General features: G+C 34.2%; 2 protein-coding genes across 2 annotated transcripts; both read left to right on the top strand.

Moving 5' to 3' along the window:
- Positions 1–178: 178 nt before the first annotated feature.
- Positions 179–17,271, top strand: LOC124426205 (putative aminopeptidase W07G4.4). Its single transcript, XM_046967612.1, has 8 exons — positions 179–668; positions 7,640–7,921; positions 10,352–10,460; positions 14,238–14,385; positions 15,570–15,922; positions 16,048–16,326; positions 16,415–16,654; positions 16,744–17,271. The coding sequence occupies exons 1-8, from the start codon at positions 652–654 to the stop codon at positions 16,885–16,887; spliced, it is 1,572 nt and encodes a 523-aa protein (XP_046823568.1). The 5' UTR covers positions 179–651; the 3' UTR covers positions 16,888–17,271.
- LOC124426211 (keratin-associated protein 10-8-like) lies at positions 17,264–17,820 on the top strand. Its single transcript, XM_046967625.1, has one exon. The coding sequence runs from the start codon at positions 17,264–17,266 to the stop codon at positions 17,768–17,770; it is 507 nt and encodes a 168-aa protein (XP_046823581.1). The 3' UTR covers positions 17,771–17,820.
- The last annotated feature ends 3,958 nt before the right edge of the window (positions 17,821–21,778 follow it).

Raw genomic sequence — 21,778 nt, 5'->3', positions numbered from 1 at the left:
AAGGCGTGATTACGACAGGCGGTAAAGTTGAAAGCGCTCTACGGGACTGTCAGTGCGTGGAAACTGTAGAGCCGACGATGACGTACCACTGCCATCTCCATTGGTGTAGTAGCAGTAGTAATGGCAGTAGTAGCGGTGATAGCGACAAAAGCGTGGCTGGTTATATTCGTGGAAAGCGACGAGGCGGAAGGTTTAGTAGTCGAAAGACCTGTGCTGCATCAAGTTGTTTGTTATATCGTTTCTTCATATAACAACGTTCGTCATTCATTTTCCTTTCTGCACGGCAAGATAAGTCAATCACGTGGTCTATCACCTGGTGATAGGTTCACCTTCTTCTTTACGTTCAACTTTATCAAGTTGGAATTTGACCGAAGGTCAAAATATGTTTGATTTATTCGGAATTCTGGATTCGTCGTAGTGTCTCCAAGCGATCGTCGATTCGTCTCCCTTCTATTGTAGTTACCCCTTCTACCTACCTTCGTTTCTCATTTGTTGACATTTTTTTTCTTTCCCTTCTCTTGTTAGACGAATGTTACAATCGGACAAACAACCGTGGTAGTAAGTTAGGAGTGAAACTCCGATATTATATATATACCAGAATTTTCGATCAACACGCGACTTCTCTCTTGCCAGTGAAATACACTTCTCATCATGGCAGTCGAGTCGAGGTGAGTTTTCCTTCCAGTCTTCTCTTTCGATGTATGTGTCGTATTATACGAGTATATATACTACTCTCTCACAATCATCACTTCTACTACGTAGATGCGCGAAAGAAAGAACGCAATTCATACTCTGAGCGCGCCGGTTCGATGCTCTCGCAATCCTCTTTTCCCTTCTTTTTCTCTTCCTTTTTATTTTTTAGGGACGGTATGTCTCACCGGCTGTCAAATCCTTTGTTCACAAGCTAACCTCTATACCTGTCAGTCGACCAAATTCCGTACTAATCATTCAGATTTCTTATTCATAGAAAGTATATTTAAAACAAGCAACAAGGACAGACGATAATTTTGATGTCTTTCTCGCACTAAAATTACGAAAAAGAAATAAATTTGTATGTATGGTACGTTTGACCATAAAAATTGGTACGGATTAATTTATAAAGAGTATTTTTTGAATAAATTTTTCTCGAATCATGTATTTAGCTGTTTCCTACTATTCTTTTTCATGTTATTATTATTTCACAACATTAATTATAAATAGTATAATTTAGAAATAATCTTATTTTTATCACTGCACATTTCCATTTTATCTTTTCCTTCTTCGCTTTTTTCTTCCTGAAAAATAAAGTATTGCAAGTGTATGCATAATTAAAGCCTATGTAAGAATATATAATCATAGCGACATAGTAAATATCACCTTATTTACGAGAGCTCGTAATAGATACCGAATATTGAAATTTTAATGTCCGATGAAGCACAAATCTTTTAACACATTGTTGATCTGCAATTTTACTCAGAATTTATCTTATGTCATCAGTTATTATTTCGTAATTGATTGTGGAAATGAAACAATATAAATAAACTTTTTTATAATGGTTTAGTATAAATAAATTTTATTTAATATTTAACTTTTAATATTTCTTTTTGGTATAATAAACGGTGTAGCAGTCATCTAGGTGTAATGGTACATAACAGATCTTGAAAAAGAAAGAAAATTAGAACCTTTGGCAAGCCACGGTTTTCCACAGTGTTTTCTTTCATAGTAATATTTCAGCTGTAGAAACGCTGTTATAATAATTATCTTGGTATATATGATGCCAATGACCAAGGTACAGATCCAACATGGATAATATGGTTTCTTGCAGCTTTTTTCCTTGTCTCGAATAGATTTCGAAGTTGCATAAAAGTTGATATATTCGCCAAAGTTTATTAGTAGATGTTTTTTTTTTTTATATATTTATCATAAATCCACTAGTTATTATTACAAGGTAAAATCGTTACTCATAATATATATTTATATATAATTAAATATATATATATATATATATATATATATATATATATATATATATATATTATTTAACGAGATACGGTTATTGTCTTTCAAATTATGATTCCCTTTTTCGATTTACTGAAAACTTGTTTCGTTCGATGGTTGTTCGTGTAGACTAGGCAGATCCGCGCACTGAAATAATATTTTGTATATTGTCCGCTTTAACCTTATCTTCGAGAAAAGTTGCTATCGTTAAAGCGAGATAGGCAAATTATAATCGCATTTGACTTTACAAACTCGATACCTAACGCTCTCTTGTTCTTTTTTTTTTGTTTATCTATTCATCGTGTAGGAAAGCAACCTAGAGATTTCGAGTTTATCTGCTTAAAAGAATATTTCCTATTATTTATCTCCTATACGTTTATACATAATATTGTAACAAAATATTTTAATCTAATGTCAGATAACACTAGGTAGCATTGGATAAACGTTCCTATCGGCTTTTATCATTTCTTTTTCCAATGCTTTATCGATAGATATTTACATTAGTAGCAAACGTAAGACGATCACGTAATATTTGTGCACATTGTTAGTATAAATGCAAATTCATTGTTCACGACTATCTCCGAGCATCGCCACTAGGGAGCCTAGTTAATAATTGCTTTAAACAGTTAGTCTTCGCGAATTTCATCTCAAATTCTTATAGTCGTATTTAATAGTTGTTTTCTTGGATCCCCGTTGAAAATTTTAACGAACTCTTCATGACTTCGAGACACGTTTTATTGATTACGGCTTGATGGTCGCAGACCATGTAACCACTCGTATGTCTTCTGCCGAGAAAAGTCACGGAAACAAGTCACGGATTTTACAAGACAAACTTATCTTAGAATGAACTTTTTATCATCATTTTTTTATATCAAAGCCATTAAATTTTCTTGATGTGATATATAAAGTTTTCTGTAATGCGATATATAAATTGAGTAAGCATAATGTAATTAAATCAAATATTTTAATCTTTATTCGCACGTCGATCTTTATCAGTTCATATTCTAAGAATAAAATTATTGGCTTATGATAATTAAAATAATATAAATATTTATATTATTTTATAAATTTAAATTATATTAAATTTAATTTAAATTTATAAAATAGATATTTTCGACTGTATTTCCACTATAAATTGTCTAAATAACGTGGAAATACTACATCGATTGTAGTGCTCGACGTGGTAGTGGATTTATTCATCTCACTATTTAATTTTAAATTGAATTTTTTCTTCAAGAATGTGATCGATCATTGTGCTTCTTTTAGACCAAAATTAATGTTGATATCTCTATTGAGAATCATTGATAATTTTTCCAGATTTGTTCTCAACAATTTCGTGGTTTCATTAGTGTAGCAAGATTTTTTTAATCAAATCCAATGATCTCATCAATATTTTTGTTCGATCATCACTATATAGGTGACGATCGTAAGAATTATTCATCTATTTTCCAATCGACATTGAGGTGTACAAAAATCGACAATTTCTGTGGAATGGATATCTACTGAATTGATTTGTTTTAAATTAAAATCTATATTATGAGTCATAACGTTTATCATTTGAATTCATGTAAATTACTATTCTTCCAGCTCTCATATTTCAACGTTTAATTTGACTTATTCGTTATCTATGCGAAATCTGCCACGAGCCAATGTATCGGTCTCGTGCGTTATGATTTTTTTTAGGAAGTTATTAGCAGAAGCGTCCATGTCAAATCGGCCGTGGCATTTTTCGCATGTACCACGTAGATAAGTCTGGCATTAAAAAGGTTAAATTGTACAATAAAAATTAGGAATGTTTATTTTTATTTTGTTCTTCATCCATGTTTCTGATAATAGCAAACTCATCCATGTCCACAGAATGAACCCACAGACTTTGACGATTAAACATATAAAGCGAAAGTATTCTTTTATTATAAAATCAGTTAAAACTCTATCCAACGTTTGTAATCAATTAAGATTCAGCCTTCATCTTGTAAATAAGCCACTGAATTGTTTTCGATTTTAATGAAACTTTGGATTATTATCTTTTATAACGGTATAGAGTCCGTTAATGTTCGTGACTCATGATAAAACTACATACATCAATTGTTATGATTATATTCTGCCATTTTTATAAATACGATCTATCTGAAAATATCTCCTCGAGATTTATGAATATTAATGGCTAAAACAAGTACTAGTGATAAGTGATTCCTTTTGACAACCATGGCTTATTATTTTTTAATAGAATTTTAGATGTTCGTCTTCTTAAAGGCATTGCTGTTTGATTGAAACCGTTTGCCTAAATAAATAAGCAGCACCAACACATTCGATGCTCTTTTGTTTTACTATATTAAAACTCACAAAATTAATAATTTTCGACAAACATTTGCCAACACATACTATACTGCAAAATTTACAGTATCCACTGCGCAAACGCATGACGTATACGAGGTAGAAGAGAAAATACGAACGTTTCTTTTTTTTCCGTTTCTGGCTTCTTATGACTAAAAAATTTTTTTCTGTCAATGCTGTCATATGGAAAAACGAACCAAGTTAGATGTTCTCCTGCGCTGCATAAAATATGTTTTACGAGCATGTAAAGTTAATATAACAGATCGATAGAGAGCTGCAATTAACGTAGGTGTACGTAATATAATATATTCTCATTTTCATCAACGACACACTCTAGACCGTCATTTTTTCTTTTATGAATTTATGTTATATTATACGGTGATTTAAATATTAGTTATGGTTTACATATTTTTTTTGCTTTTTGTTCTCGTTTTTTCACGTTCTTTCTTTGTATTTTTTATAGTTCTATCGAAATTACGTTTCAAACAGCTAGGATTGTCATTTCGGTACTGTAGGCTTTTTTTTCTCTTTTCTTTTTTTACAAAGAAAAATATACAGAAATAAATAAGTGAAAATTTGTGAAAAATAATCTAACAAGAGATTATGAAAAGATTTATAAAATACTCGATTGAAAGAATAATGCTGTATTTTCATAAGAGATGAACCATGAACGTGAATTACGTTTTCATGACGTGAACTACGACTCGTGAACATGCTATTATAAAGATTGCCTGTGATATCAACATCTCTATGATTCTGTCATGAGAGAATAAAACCGGTTTGATTTTCTGTTATGGTAGTAACAAGCGTGAAACAAAATGTCTACGCAAATAATTATACTTTTCAGTTATTAAAACATTAATATATTAATTAAATTATTACATATATATTAATTATTATATATATTAATTAAAACATTAATATATGTTAATTAAAACATTAAAAATTCTATGTGAATACTTCACGCTTTCCATTAGACATAAAAAAATCTGAAGTGATTCACGTGTATAATTTACGAATCGGCTTTTTTTTAATCGGTTAGTTTATCGTCTACTACAGTAGTATACAATAAAAGGGATTCGGTTAAAGGGTATCGGCAAGTTTTGACATTCAGTTTTGTCAGTAAAAACCGCATGCGGCGATTCGGTGAAACAAACGAATCAGTCGTTAGTGGTGCATATATCGTAATGACGACGTTCATACGAATCAGAGATTCAATTGTTCTATCGGTAGATGCAGCATTAAACTAAGTCTATCGATGTTCAATTATTTAAGTAAACAAAGCAAAATCAAATAAAAAAGTTCTAAAAGGTCGAAAACCTAATTGTGTGAACTTCAATAAGCTCGCGAGAAAATTTTCTTGATGCAAGTAACATAAAAGATACTCAATAAATTTAACCATTTGCGGTGCAAAGAAAGTCACGGTTGCGAGTGCCAGAACAGTCGAGTGTAAATTACTTAGGGGCGCAAATAACATCACTGGGTTCACTATCACTTTCCATTTTACAGTCTGGGATCAATACTGGTAACTTTACACGATGAAGTGTAAGCAGAAACTGTGTCTCGATAAAGAATTTCATTAACAGTTGACGAGCCACGCATGTCATTTTGTATTGAAAACTGTATATTTTAAATTAATAAGAAAGAAAATGAAGGCGCATGTTTACTTTAAAGTTAAATTATTGCGAATTGCTCTCGAGAGTATTAAGACATAGACACGTATTCATTTAAGAAATATGAATGCCTTGAATCTTGATTAAAGATTATCATATATATTGAAAAGATTAATAGTTTGTATATCTATTAGATTTAAATAAAAGTATCAATTATTGTCCGAGATTATTCATCTTACAGAAGATTAATCTTAAAATAAGCACGTAGATAGATTTAAGACTCAAAAAATCATTAATTGTCAAGGTATAAAAATTAAACGTGATAAACGTTTTTAGACTAACTTTAGAAAGAAAGAAGAAAAATGGCATGACGAAATAATGACCATTAAAGGAATAGTAAAAAAAATATGTTTTGTGAAAAGGTTACTCGAATACTGATGGATAACTTAATTTCGTAACTTAAATGAGTATTTAGTTTATGTATTTCAAATTTTCAACGAAGAAAATATATTGCGTTAAAAAACGGAATAAAACATATGCAGTATTTTGCAAATTTTCTATTAAAATTCTTTGAATGAAAAAGTTTTTAATTTTGTCTTTTTTCCTCTTCTAATTTTTCTTCTCATGCAAACGATTGAATTTCTTTACGCGGTATATGTTTTTAGATATTTGGTTTCATTGGACATGACGACTCGCTTCCGTCATACGGTTCCGATTGTAAACGTTGCAATTGCGATCGAACCAACCTTTTTATTCGCTTTGTCAAGTTCGCGGGGTGGCACACAATGCATGCAACGCGTTAAACGAGCATAACTCACTACATACGTATAGAATATTAAATGGAGTGAGACAGACATCCAATGATAATTCATTGCCAGTTTGAATCATGACATTCATTTCTCGTCCATAGCGAGAAATCGCAAAATCGACGAATCGAATAAAGGAGTGAAAGAGAAAGAAAGATCCTGCGCGAACGCAGGACGTTATTTTACAAATAGAAAATGGACACGTATTGATAATCGGTTAAGACGGAGAAGTTATCGTTTCGTTCATCTTTCAAAATGGAGCGTCGGATACGAAAGAAAAATGAGACGAATAATATTCCATTATTGTTGGTATTAATAAATCTCGTTTTCTCTTCGTCTTATTTATCTCCATTTCAATGGCTCAAAAATGTAAATATCGAGATATCGAACGGTTTTTTCGATATACAAACGAATTTTGTTTAGAATGGAAACGATCTTTTCGTTCTGCTTGCTTTGAATTTGAATTGTATAATTTTACGATATTACTTAGACAGAAAAGATAATTTTGTAAAATTTCAAAACGTTGAATATCTTGATATTTAAATATTAAATTATTCACATAATCTATTTTTAAAATTTCTTTTATGACATTTAGGAGACTAGAAGTACGTATACTTTATAATAAAAATAAACTTGTATACTTTATAATAAAAAAGAGAATAAAATCTAATATAAACAGAATGACAATGAATTTTCCTGTATTTTATATAAAAAAAAAAAGTATTTTTGAAAAATATTAAACGAATACATTGATTTGTGTAATATTTAGTCGGAACTCTACTATAAAGTTTCATTTTGCCAAATTTCTTTTCATCTCTCAAAGAGATAAGCGTGTATGTATAATAGCTTATAACCGAATAACTATACACTAATCGTATTTTCGACAATCAATAAGACAATCTGTTTTAGATGGATGCCGTGTCAGTTGAAAATTGAACCGAATATCTGCAGCTGCGACTACGATGGTATAATCTTGGTCTCCGGGAGTGCGCCTGGTTTCGATGAGCCAGAACCGTTCAAAACGGTCCTCTATAGCGCTGCACAGATCGATTCCGCCCTCGGTGTAATCGGTGCTGTCTTGTCGATCAACCTGCCTGCGAAAAGACTTATTTATAGTCCAACTGGACCACTCAACATGGATTATCATGATGTACGAAGCTTTGGCGAGGCCGCCACGAAGGGTATCGTACGGTAAATTTATAAATATTAATTTAATTTTCAAGAAGATCGATTTGAAAAATTAATTGAAATTGTATACACTTATGAAAGATGTCTTCTAATAAGTTCGACAAAATCGATTCTATTACATCGGTATTATTTAAGTCCATAAATAAAAAGAAACTTTTCGTTAAAAAAAGTCTTTCTTACACAACTTTACGTTCTAAGGATATAGTAGATATGTGTCCTTTTAAAAAATCGCAATTGAAAATTTCAATAAAAAGATGATGAATCATACACAAATACGATAAATTAGATCTTCAGCTAAGTGCGTAAATTTCAAAAATGGATTTAGATCGCTATGTCGGTGTACTTTTTATATTAATCAGTTAAGTCGTTTTCACCGATTAACAGATTAAAGAAATTATATAGATCATTAATCAGAACTAGAAATCACAAAGATTTGCAAGATCGTATTAAGGGTTCATTTTTTAAATATTTTTCCACCGTATTATTAAAAACAATTTATTAAAAAAGTTTTTTATTATAAACAAATTTGCAAAAACAATTTTTTACAAATCATAACAGAAACCAATAATTCTGAAATCGATCGTAAAGAAAAAAGGTAAGGCAGATTAAAGAAGATAACAACATATTGCAGGACAAAGATTCTACTAAATGGACATAAATAAAAAAGGAACTCTCATCAAATATATTATTAGTGTATTAGTTATATACAAATATAGAATGGTAGCTTTAAATTTTATGATAGCGATAAAGATTAACTTTCACAGGAAGTAAGAAAGACTAATTTAATGGAATCATTAAGAAATAAGTGTATACTGGAAGCAGTGGCACCTACGATGTCGACAGACGTTACTCGCAAATTTCCTTGATTATCACCACGGCTGGAATTTCATTTTTCAAGAAAATTTCACGAAAATCGAATGAATGGATTGCACGGAATTTCGTTTGCACATCCAGATACATTTACGCGAGAATTCGTGTAAAAACGTACACAGACATATTTCAGTGTAATAGCGTACTGTCTTACGAACATATACACATAGAAGTAGAATCCAATACGCAAGCTAAGTGTCGAAACGTGGGTATTCGGAGAGGCAATTCTCTCACTTTCTCTCCTTTCTTCTCCCCTTTTTTCTCTTCTCTCTCTTTTTTTTCTTTCTTTTTAGTAGAACAGGCAGTTCTGGAATGCGAGTGAAGGTGTCTAAAATCAAGCAAATGTAATATCGAAGTCTCTTTGATTAGTTGCTTTGGAAGAATATGGTGTGCATTAAAACGCCACAGTCAGTTAGTGGCGCGAACCGATTTTCTCCACCTTCCTTTTTTTCATCGGACAACGAAGAGAATCGCCGAAAGCGACGATCCGAAAACAGATATCTCGTTTTTTAGCGTTGACACATGATCGTTCTCGTTGCCGGATTTAATTATCTTCATTTCGTGCTGGAAGAACGACTATTCTTCCCGCGTTTTCTATTTCCGCGTCACGCTTGGACACAGTTAGACAAAAGAGCGTGTCGAAATTCTGCGCATAATCTATAAATACTAAAAGAGATAGAGAGAAATAAGAGAATGACGAGAGAGTAAAAGAGAGAAAGAGAGAGAGAGAGAGAGAGAGAGAGAGAGAGAGAGAGAGAGAGAGAGAGAGAGAGATAAAAAGAGATTTGTTGAATTTTCGTAACATCGATAGTTCGAAACATGTACCAAAATGTTTTATTAGCAGATTAAACATTTAAATGACTACATGTTGTTCGACATTAGTGAATTCTTGCGGATAATACCCCGTGTGCGAGAAAAAACGTCCTTTTCTCATTCGAAGATCATGAGAAATTCCTTTGAAACGACAAATGAATCTTTTTATTAGACTTCGTATACGAGTGCAACTTTAATTACATAACTGAAGGCGACAAATTAATAGCGTACCACCACCAAATTGTATAAACTTTTCCGTGCTTGGAACATGCGTAAAAATAAATTGGATAAACATAGTATACAATTTTCGATTGAAATCCTAAATGTAAAAGCTTCAATTTTAACAAATTGAAACGAGAATAAAGATTTTTGATTGTTGACACTAAACACTATACCATGGTCACTGGTCAAATGGTACTGCTCAAAAGCGATCTCGATATACCAGGAATTAATGGGAATTTAGCTCCCACCGTAAACCACGCCGACATGGAAATAGATTTGTCGTTAGACATCGTAAATATAAAGAGTACAGAAAACATTGTAAAAGAGAAACATACACATTTAACGTTTTAACCTTTTGATTTAACAAAAAGATATGATATTGTATCGGTAATATGTTGTAGTATTTAAATGAGTTATCGATAGAGAGATCATTTAATTATAACATTTAGTTATAATAGAAGCCAATAGATAAGGAAAAAATCCATTTATCTCCAGTCACCAATCTAATCAGATAATTTTGTTCGACAGAGCTCTCAAAGCTGGCGTGAGATGTCCGTTGCTAGCACTTCTACCAGATGTCCGTTTCGAAAACGTTGAACTGGTGACATTGCTCGGTGCTCTAGAAGGTCTCTATGTGGTAAGTAATAGTCAAAGGAGAGAATAACATTTCATTCTCGTCAATTTGTTTAATAAGAATTGAAAGAAATCTGTAAACAGTGTTAAAGCGTGTAATGTATAAAGAGTATACAAGTGTGTATACTTGAATAAATACATAGAACCTTTTACGAATATTATAGAAAAGACGTTTTGCGTGTGCGTGCTGTGTTACAAGCGAAAATACATTTTCGAGATAGCTTGTTTTGTGTTTACTGATTCATTATCAGAGGAAAACCGTTTAAAGCGTTGAGGGCAAAGTCGATGCAGCCATGTATGCAGCTGCGTTCACACAATGGGAAAGCCTGTCTGTAATAGTATTTCGAAGGAATTGCTATCGCTTAGCAAACTCAGTTCTGAGAGAATTGTTTGATCTATCTTCCTCTCTCTTTCTCTCTCTCTCTCTCTCTCTTTCTCTCTCTCTCTCTCTCTCTCTCTCTCTCTCTCTCTCTCTCTCTCTCTCTCTCTCTCTCTCTCTCTCTCTCTCTCTTTCACTCTTGGCATTTATCCTCGTAAACTCGTGGATACTAAGGTATATCACACGCGTGACATTAACCAATGAGTCGAGACGCATCTTACAGCTAATTCTAGTCAACCGTTTGCTTCATCTTAGTGAAAGTTTGTCCTCGATCAAATCGATTAAAATATAAAAAATTCTGCTAGACGAAGGATAGGTCGTTAGAAAAATTTTCTTTGTGAGTAACATTCTCCTATTATCTTTCAGTTAAGCTAGAAGAATGGCTAAAATGTCGAAAGTTTATGCAAGGTCACGTCGTAGCGCAAATATTGGCAAAAGATAACGGCGCACGCGTATTTTCACCAGCAGCTCACAGAAATTTTCGACAAATGCAGTGCACGGTTAAAAGCCTGAGAGTAGTGACACAAAACTTCTAACAAGTTCTTACTCGCTCTCTTTATCTATCCCTTTCTCCCTCTTTCTCTCATTTTCTACTTCTTTTTTTTCTCTCTTTCTCTCTCTCTTCCCTTGTTGGATGTTGTATCATTTCCTCCGTACCCATTTGACTAAAGAAATCCTTTCTTTTTATTTAAAAAAATAAAATTCGCATCCTCTCAAAGGAACATATACGAAACTTAGATCGAAAGCTTCTTTATTTGAGGTGATTGAGATTTGTAACCTTTTGACATATAAATAAAATAAAATTCGATACGATTAAGAATATTACTTAATATATATCAATTTTTACAAATAAAATTACCATCTATATTATAGAATAGGAATTCTTAATCATATGTCCAGGGTACAAATGTGCCCAAAGAACTATTTGCATGCAGCCGCGGCAAATTATTAAATATCAGACAATAAATTATAAATGAAAAATATTACTATTTATATAGTTATAAATATATATAAGTGGGTTTAGGCCAAAGTATTTAAAAAACAACAAATCTTTTTACTAAATCGAAGATATAAGCAGGTTCTCTACTGTCTTCCGAGATATACAAAATTCCTCTCGTCTGTACATTCGCCCGACACTCGATGCTCGATAAAACTCAACTACTCTACTCTGTTCTACTCTCTTATACTCTCTACTCTATTCTGTTTTGTTATATTCTGTTCTCTTCGTACTGATGCTAGACTTTTTATTGATTATCATTTTTTTTTACTTGCTCATCGCTTTCTTTCATCTATGTATATCTTTTAGCATACGGGTCTAAAATATTATCATTTGAGCATGTCATGAATGTTGTTATTAACATAATTAACAGCATTAGTGCAAATCCTTTATCATATCGAATGTTGAAAGCCTTACTAAAAAAAATGAGTCAACCGAATCTAATCTTATCTTGCACACAGATATGAAATGATTTAGTTAAAGTAAAGCTTTCGAACTACTTTTTATTCTGTTAAAAGAGATTAAGAATTTTTGTAATTCAAAAGATCAAACATTTAAATAATTGAATGACATTCATTGAATTTTGCTTTTCTAATGGATATTTTTAAAAAAATTAAAATATTTTAATATTGAACTTCAAGAAAGAAATAAACATTTAGTTGGAATGATTAATTTTGTAACAACGTTTAAAGATAAAATACTATTTTAGATATTTAAATTGAACGAAAATATATATATATATATATATATATATATATATATATATATAGGATATTTTTTTAAACGATACCTGGAAGATACGGACTGACTAATTCAGATCATTTACTCTCTTATTATTACTTTATTAATACAGATACTAATTAAGGTGTTACAACTTAAAATACTATGACTCTTTTCTTTTTCTCTGATCTATTCAAGGCTTTATTCATTACTCTTTTTTGGTTTACTCAAGATTATACGCGATACTTCTAATTCTGCTCTTTGATATTTCTTCTTTCGTTGGTCTATTCAAAACTTGGTCTACTCAGGGCCTTCGTTGTTACTCCTCGCTTGGTCTACTCAAAACTTTCCTTCCATTTTTCTTTTTCGATTACGTACACTGCATAGTCTTTCTCATCCTCACTCTCATTTGTGCACACGCATTTGGTAACTTTTATCGCTCTTTTATCCTGTTCCTTTATTTCATTGCCTATTTTACACACGCTGCATTTCCATCTCACTCACTCTCTCAATATCACAGAGAGAGAGGGGGGTGGGAGGTAGGGAGAGGTATGAGAAGGCTTCCTACGAGAAAAAACGAACGAATAGATAGCATTCCAGAAGCCTGGTAGCCGGCTAGGCGACCTAATTAGCGAAATACTCGAACGCTCTAGCAGCGGCGACACAATTCGAATTCGTAGCCTTCTTTCCTAGCCACCATCTCGTTCCCTTTCCCTCGACGAGGACGAATAGGAGGCATCGTTTTCCAAATACCGGAAAACGCCTTTGAAATTCCGACAACGCGTAATCTTAACGTCGTTCTAAACTCTTTTTGTCTTCTTTTCAGCGAATTCTGAACATGACTCGACTACAACGGATTCGTCAGAATATCGGGTGTTTAATACCGGTACATTATTTCGATAAGTTATACGACATTAGAAGCACCTATATCCGACTTAAGTTGCTTTTCCCCTTTTTTCCCGGCTTGTCGACAAAAACATCTGTGAAATTCTATTTCTGTTCCTTTCTCATTCTTTTCTGAGCTTTTGGCAGAATGTTTTTCCTGTCTTGTAAACTTACGGATTGTTTAATTTTAATTATTTTACTCTCGACTTTTTTTTCTTCTTTTTCTTTTAAGAGATTATTATCTCTTTGAATAATAACGAAGTATGTTACTCCGAATTTGCGAATTTAAAATTTAAACAGCGATTCCTTGTCCAACAATTTCGTTTATTTGATGCAATTAACTAAAAAAAAAAAACAAAAAAAGAAAACCAGTGAAGAAGTTCTCGTGGAACTTTCAAGTTTTAAATGTTGCTTATAATCATAAATTATCGATCCTTCGAATTCAGGCTGAACCAACAAAAGAATATCGTTACAATTTTAAAGTTGCTCCTCGTTTTTTTGTCAAAAAAGAGGCTCTCCCTAGATATCGGTTATTACTTCCATAAATCTTATCCCATGAGATTTCTTTACTCTTTCGAACATCCTTTGCGTAAAGATAACGCAGTACCTTCTTGATCTTTTTTCCTAGCAATCGACTTTGCGAAGCAACGAAATCGTACGACCGTGCATAATTTCTTAGGCAGAAATTGCAGTATTGTTTTTGTAATTTACGAATCGGACCGAAGAAACAAACTTTTTAAAGAAATAAAAAAGAGCAGACACATCGAATCTTTTTAATGTATATTTTTTACATTTTCTAGCCTCTCGAGGTAAGAGAGATATGTCCTGAACGTTGCTACAAGGCGTGTCAACTAGCAGTCTGGAGTCCAATTTGCAGCAAAAAACTCCAGGGTATAGTGAAACTAGCCTCAGCCTTGGAAAGTGGCAGATACGTCGCAAGGGACATCGGTAAGTCCTCTTTTCTTTGCTTTCTTTTTTGATTGAATACAGTTCACTATCGCCAACGGCATGCCCCACCGGTCCAAAATCCCTTGCAAGTTTATCGGGCAAATCGAGTAACTTTCTCAGTCGAGCAAGAAAAAGAGAAGTATCTCTCTTGATGCCTTTTTCGCCGCAGGAATTTCAACCTCTGGACGATCTTCCAGCTTTAAGGAAAATTTGTCCGAGCAATTGAGTTTCTTGTTATTCGTATGCATCTTCAAATTGTTTCATTTAAAATCAATCATGCCTTTGAAACATCTATTTTCCTCAAAAGAAAATATATTGCAGTTCTTGCTCAACAATATAGACTTCGATAAAAAATAAACTTTGAAAAATATTCTAAGTTATTTATTCTTTCTTATCTATATCTAGTTATCTACGTAAATACGCTTAATTTAATTTTCTAAGTGTTGTTGATAAAAACAAGGTTGATTGTAGGTGATCCCCAATTTACTACGTTAACATCAACTTTTCTACACTTTGTACATTCACCTTCAGTACTAGTAAGAATGAGAAGAAAAGAAAGATAATTCAATTTCGTAAAGTAATTTATAACAACCTACCTCTCGGGATTTGGCCTGAGTTTAAATCACCCATCTGCTAATGTAAAGAATAAAATAATAACTCTAATAGCGTATCTTTTAACTTGGATAGGTAAACAATTCTGATATAATTTTTATCGTAAATGCTTTTAGCCTTACTGTCTAATGTTTAAGATCGATTTTCAGCTTCCTTATAAGAACGCCGTATAAATATGCAACGAACGTCGATATGTTTACCAAGTTGATCGATGCTGAACCACGTAAAACATTCAAAACGTTTAGCAGCATTTGTATATGTAAGAAAAAGAATATAAGACCGCGTAAATATGTACAGATTCATTTAATTTAGAAAAAATATTTATCCATTAGAAAGCACCAAAGAACAGATCGTGAAATTCATTACGACGAAAGTGCATTCAATCGAAAGATTTAACAATGTTGCAAGAAAACGAATAATGCTATCGACATTTTTTCTTTTGTTACCCTGCTTACGTGTTTGTTGATACGTTGTCGAACAATGAAATAATTTTCCTTGTTCAATCATCTGGAAATAAAAATATTGGATTATTTTGTTTTGGTAAATAAATAAATATATTAATTAATTGATAGGTGGAGCTGATCCAGAGAGAATGGCACCGCCGAGAGTGGAAGAGTACTTGGCCGAATTGTTTTGCGGTTCGAATGTGACAATGCAGGTGATATCTGATCAGGATACCTTGCTTCAGGAGTATCCTCTCTTTGCCTGTGTCAATCGGGCAGCCTCGGTAATACCGCGTCATGCCGGCAGAATCATCTTCCTGACTTACGAACCACAGAATCCTGCCTGCGTTCTAGAGACTGTAATGCTTGTAGGCAAAGGTGTCACTTACGATACTGGTGGTACGGACATTAAATGTCAAGGGGCTATGTACGGAATGTCGAGAGACAAGTGCGGGGCTGCTGCCTGTGCGGGATTTATGCAGGTTTGAGTTTAATACTTTCAAGGAGAAACACTTTTTCTTTATAAATTTCATGAACAAAAAGATTTGATCTAAATATAATTTATATATTTTAACAAATAAATATATAGAAAAATAATGTTATTCAGGTAGTGAATCTTTTACAACCACCGACAGTGAAGGTAGTAGCTGCACTGTGTGTACTCAGAAACAGCGTCGGTGAGAATTCCTATGTTGCCGACGAGATAATAACTGCAAAATCTGGAGTGAGAGTACGCGTTGGTAACACAGATGCCGAAGGTCGGATGGCCATGGCTGATGCACTTTGTCATATTAAAGAAATGGCACTTTGCTCGGTGAATCCTCACATCTTTACGGTGGCGACCTTGACCGGTCATGCTCATTTATCGGCTGGTACTGGATATTCCGTAAGTACTTTCATTAATTTACTTTTGTCCCCTCTAAATTATTATTTTCATTGATATCATGTTTTCACTGATCTCGATGATCTTAAAGATTGCCATGGACAACGCCGTAGCCAGGCTGGTTAGTAACGCAGAAAAGCTTCAAGCTTCAGGTGAGACAATAGGTGATCCTTTCGAGATATCCAGAATACGCAGAGAGGATTTCCGTCTCCATGAGGGACGTTCGGAGGGAGACGACGTGTTACAGGCAGTAAACAAATCAAGTGTGAGAACGGAAAGAGGTCATCAGGGACCTTCGGCCTTTCTGATTATGACCTCTGGCTTAGACAAAGTATTCACTAAATTTTAATTATAACAAAAACACTTTCTTATTTTTTGCTCGTATTTATTTATGATCGAATGGTCATGAATTACTTTTAGAATGGTACTCATTCCGAGAAGCCGCTAAAATACTGTCATCTGGATATAGCCGGTAATGCCGGTGATATTCCAACTCAACCAACAGGTTCACCGATCTTGGCATTGGCTAAACGATTTCTTCTGGATAAAATTATGCCTTCCTAGGGCAACAAGAAAAGTACAAAAAAGTGATAACGAGTATATATTTTTCAGGACCTCTGGAAGACTACCTTTCCCCATTATTTCGAACGACTCATATTTCTTAATCCCACGTTTTTTCCAAAATCCTTAATCTTAACTTTATTCCAGTTTTCGATTATTAACGAATTACTTTCGAACTGATGAATGCATTTTTTTTTTTGTTAATTTTTAAAATTATATTTTTCAAGTATCGTTATCGATGTGGCTGACAACTAAGGCAATATATTATGTACTGTCACTTTTTTTCAGAGATGAATATTTTATTGATAATTGGCAACACCGAGAGCATTAATGATAAATTTAACAATTGTTTCATTATAATGACGTTTAAGACCTTTTGATGCTTAAGACTTGTTTAGTTTTTATTTTTCCTTCTCGATATCGATTACAGCATGGGGCTTGCAGCTGTTCACCCTTAAAGTACACGCACATCGACATACACGGTCATTTGCCGCGTCCACATCACCTACCTTACAGCGGAAATCCCGTATTGGCATTGTCCTATTGCTACCTGATTCAAGGAAAATGTCTCACAGTACGCAATGATCTACCTTTCGAGATGCAATACGTCTGCGAAGTCGATTGCAAATCTGTCCACATACCACCATGTCAACCTTGCACGATTCCCTGCGAGCCTGTTCCTATACCATCCTGCACAGCTTCTCCTTGCGGTGGGTGTCTTCCAGATTCTTGCTATCCATCCTGTCAACCCTGTCAACCCTGTCAACCCTGTCAACCCTGTCAACCATGTCAACCATGTCAACCCTGTCAACCATGTTCTACCTGCGCAGAACCGGTAACAGTCTTAGAACCTATGTGTCAACCGAATGTTCAAAGAAAGAACTAATGACACTGCTATATATTTTGTTTTTTTATAATAAAATATTTCAAAAACTTTTTGAGCGCATTTGCTTATTATACATCATTTTTGTAACGTAATATAAAAATCAGTTATATAATTTCATGATGTATTATAACTTATAGTCTTTTTTTATTCAATTCTTGTGTAATTAAATAAAATAGAGATTATACATTTCACAAAGTGCGTTTGGTATTGAAAATATATAACTTATCTTCGAAAGATAAAGTAAAGCTACCACAAACATGAATTAAGTATCTGTAATCAATTAATTTTAATTAATATCTTTTAAAATTTTATTTAAAAAAAAAATGATAGACTGGACTGAAAATAACAATATTTGTTTTGAAACTGTTTGATATCTATAATTGTTTATAAATAATAAAATGTAAACAAATAATATCTTCAAAAATGTTTTATGCTTTCTAAAAGTGAAACAATAAGACATTGCATTTTAACGAACAAATTTTCTATTTATATACAAAACTAAAGCATTTTAAAACAATTTTAAAATTTTTTATGTATAACTTTTGTGATTATTTAAACAAATTTTAATTTTTTTCTTAGGTATAATGGTGTTTCATAAAATTTTTCGACATATATATAACGGTTTCGGAGAAAAAAATAGAAAAACAATAAAAGGCTAAAATTTTATATTGGTAACGAACAATGGAAAAAATAGAGTATTTCTTAAAAGAAAATTCTCTACATAACCACGTAGTTTTATAATTTATTGAATTTTCGAATTTGTAGAATTTTTCTTATAAGAATTGGTAAAAAAACAGGCATATGGACTGTTGGTAAAGTAGGTCTCCTTCATCCATAGAGTATAAAGTATTTTATCGGTCGTGTACTTTTTATAAGTATAGTTTCAAAATTTGTCCTGTATAAAATTTGTATTACCAGCATATGCTTGTATTTTTGATATATCGAAATAAGAGCGTCATTTCTTATATCGATAATGTAGATTTCTGTATCTCGCGCATATTAAAATTCTCACATCAATTTATTACAAAAACAATCAGATATTAACTCTAAATTTTATTGGCAAAGGGTATACGGTAATTTAATTTTTACACATACTTAGAGAAGGATATATGGATTTGTATTAATCAATTGCAAAATTCCAGACAATTCTGCCTCTTTTCGAAACATAATTTCTTATGCATTATCATTGAAAAATTATTGGATTGAATCGAAATCAATCTAATCGAGAAAGAAAACAAAAAAAGGAAAAAAGAATCGATTAGAAAAATCGATCATTCTTCTCCGCTCGTCCTTTCGGCTTACTGCACGAAACGCAAAAGGTGCAAATCATAAGCGTGAAACGCTCATGGAAGGGAAACTTAATTACGGGCACGTCCTTTCTTAATTAAGAGAAAATGTTTGGCGTATCTTGACGAGATTACGGTGTGCGAGGCGGGCTTCCGTTTGCTGTGCGCCAGCGTGCGCGTTCTCTCACGATCGAAGGCCCGATCCAAAACAAACCTCGGCATTCTCTTCGCTCGAGCGACTACCGCATTGATTAAACGACAAGCGAGAGAAATCGCTGTTCGCAATGAATCGTTCGACACGAGATATCGCGTTCGTTTGTAGCGTTATATAAACGTTTAAAAAATGCATCATTTCTTTTTTCATTGTTTCATATGACTGATCTTTTATTAAAAACTTTGAAGAATTAAATGGTTGAGAAATAAAAATTTGAAATTTCTTGGAAGTAAACAAAATCAAAATGCATACTTTTTCGTAGATTTAGGAACATCGTTTTCTTTCATATCCTGAGAGTATGTTAATCGACTCTCCACGACGACAAATATATTCACATTATTTCGAGGTTTTTCCGTCAAAGGATCCAAAAACTGGTATCGATCATGGAAGGGATACTATCCAGCAAATTTTGACGATCGTAGTAGCATTATTAACTCGGTACACACTAGTTGACATTGTTTAAAGAACTTGAAAGTAGAGAATCGTTGAGGAGGAGGAGGAGGAAGGAGAAGTAGCGAGAGAAGGTTGGCACATGGTGGGAAGCGTTCGCGAGAAGGACGAGGATGAGAAGGAGGAGGAGGAGGAGGAAGAGAAGGTATAGAGAACAGTGGAGAAGGAAGAGGAGGTGGCGGCAGGGGGCAATGTGGCGGGTTCGACGGCCGGCTGGTGGCCCAGTGACCGGGACCGGTTCCCTCCACGGTTCCTCCTTCCGCCTTCCTTGCAAACGCACAACTGCATCATCTCGACTCGACTCCCCCCTTCTCCGTCCCAACCCCTACCAGCTTCGCTCTCGCTCCCTCTCGAACCCTTTCCTGGCTCTTCGTTCGCGTCACTCGCCGAGTTGAGACTTCCTCGCTCCCCTCTTGCTATCGCAGCCACGCTATCGTTCCCTTCTCCTCCTGCTTCTCTTCGTCCTGATCCTCCTCTTCGGCTTCTTCTTTCGCACGAAAGCGTTGCCACACGCGCGAAACACCTCTCCACTCCTCTTTCTCTTTCTTTCTTCTTCTTCTGATTCGCTTCTCTTCTTTACCTCCCTTCCGTCTTACACTCTACCGTCTGATCTCTCTACTCTTTTTTCTCTCTTCGTTCTCTTCGCGGCGCTCCTCGTAAGGCGGAGGTCAAAAAGAGCACTATCCACCTCCTCCTTCTATCTCTTTTTCTTTCGCTCTTCGTTCAGTGATCGAGCAGCAATAGCTACGGGTGGACGAGCAACTATTTATCCCACGCGACGACGTGGGCAGTCCACGGATAGTAAGGACGGCCCCGAAGGATGAACGAACGAACGAACGTGTAAACGGACGTGTATCTTACCGACTTTAACCTCTCTTTCTCTCTTTACTATATGGTATATATGACTCCAAAGGTGTATCTTTAAATTCAAGATGGGCATGGTTGGGCACCTCAGTCAAGGGCTTGAAAGGAAAAGTAGTTCTATGCGAGAGAAAGAAAGAGGGGTGGAAGAGGATAGGAGGAGGAGGGAAGTGAAAGTACAAACCAAGAGAGAGAGAGAGAGAGACCCGTGTTATCGGCGCATCCGAGATTTCAAGCTGCCTACCGTGTCATTCCGCGTTGTTTCGATCAGTTTTTCTTTCCTTCTATTATTCCCTTTTTCCTCCTACTCCTCCTCTTTCTTTGTCTTTTTATCTTCCTCTTCCATTTTTTATAAATTTCGCATCTTGACTTTATAAGATCTCACGCCCGTTATTGCGCTAATTCTTACGTTAATTCAAAACATCATACTGTGGTCAAGTCCCTGTTACCGGAAATATACTGAGATATTTTTTCTGCGTGATAGCGATGTTTTTCTTCTCTATACTCGTCCCCATTAAAGTCAAATAACTCGATGCAAATCGTTTTTGCTTTCGAAATGCTTCTCAAAACTGGATTACTCCTATTCGACTATTTACTGATCAATAGACAGTTGTCGAGACTCAACGTATACAGATCGTTTTCGTATCCTGCTTGCGATCTGCTGTAACAAAAAAAGAAATTGTAAAAAAAATAGGAAGTCGAAAACGGAGGAACAAAGCGTGGCAGAGTAAACGAGAACATCCGTTAGGGGAATGAGACCATCGAGAACTGGAAAAGGACGAAGGACAAAGGTATATAGCGGGATAATCTATATGAGAATGAGAGAGAAAGAGAGAGGAAGAGCGAGAGAGAGAGAAAGAGAGAGAGAGAGAAAGAGAGAGTCCGACGAAAGAAAGAAAATGGGCCTCGGTCATTCGCGCCAAACTATACTTGGGCAATGTTATAACGGTACTCGCGAGAAGACCCGCTTTACGAATACATTTTCGACTTAGTAACCCTTGACTGGCGTTTTTTTTGCTCCCCTCCCTCTCATTTGCTAAGGCTTTCAGTGGAATCTGTTAATCGGAAGATAACTAGAACGAGAGATGATGATTTAGTACTGACTCCACATCCTTCTTTCTTCTTTTCTTTTGCTCTTACCTTTTCTTCTTTTTCTTTTCTTCCGTGCACTGACAGAAGGCTTTACGCGGAATCGAT

Source organism: Vespa crabro, chromosome 1 (assembly GCF_910589235.1).
Source record: "Vespa crabro chromosome 1, iyVesCrab1.2, whole genome shotgun sequence".
Lineage (NCBI taxonomy): Eukaryota > Metazoa > Arthropoda > Insecta > Hymenoptera > Vespidae > Vespa > Vespa crabro.
The sequence above is the reverse complement of the archived record's forward strand: the minus strand, read 5'-3'. Positions and strand labels throughout refer to the sequence as shown.

Coding starts and splice junctions, on each gene's coding strand:
- LOC124426205 (XM_046967612.1), top strand. Junction 15,923..16,047: donor CCTGTGCGGGATTTATGCAG/GTTTGAGTTTAA, acceptor AATGTTATTCAG/GTAGTGAATCTTTTACAACC. Junction 16,327..16,414: donor CGGCTGGTACTGGATATTCC/GTAAGTACTTTC, acceptor ATGATCTTAAAG/ATTGCCATGGACAACGCCGT.
- LOC124426211 (XM_046967625.1), top strand. CDS start 17,264: ATGCTTAAGACTTGTTTAGTTTTTATTTTTCCTTCTCGATATCGATTA.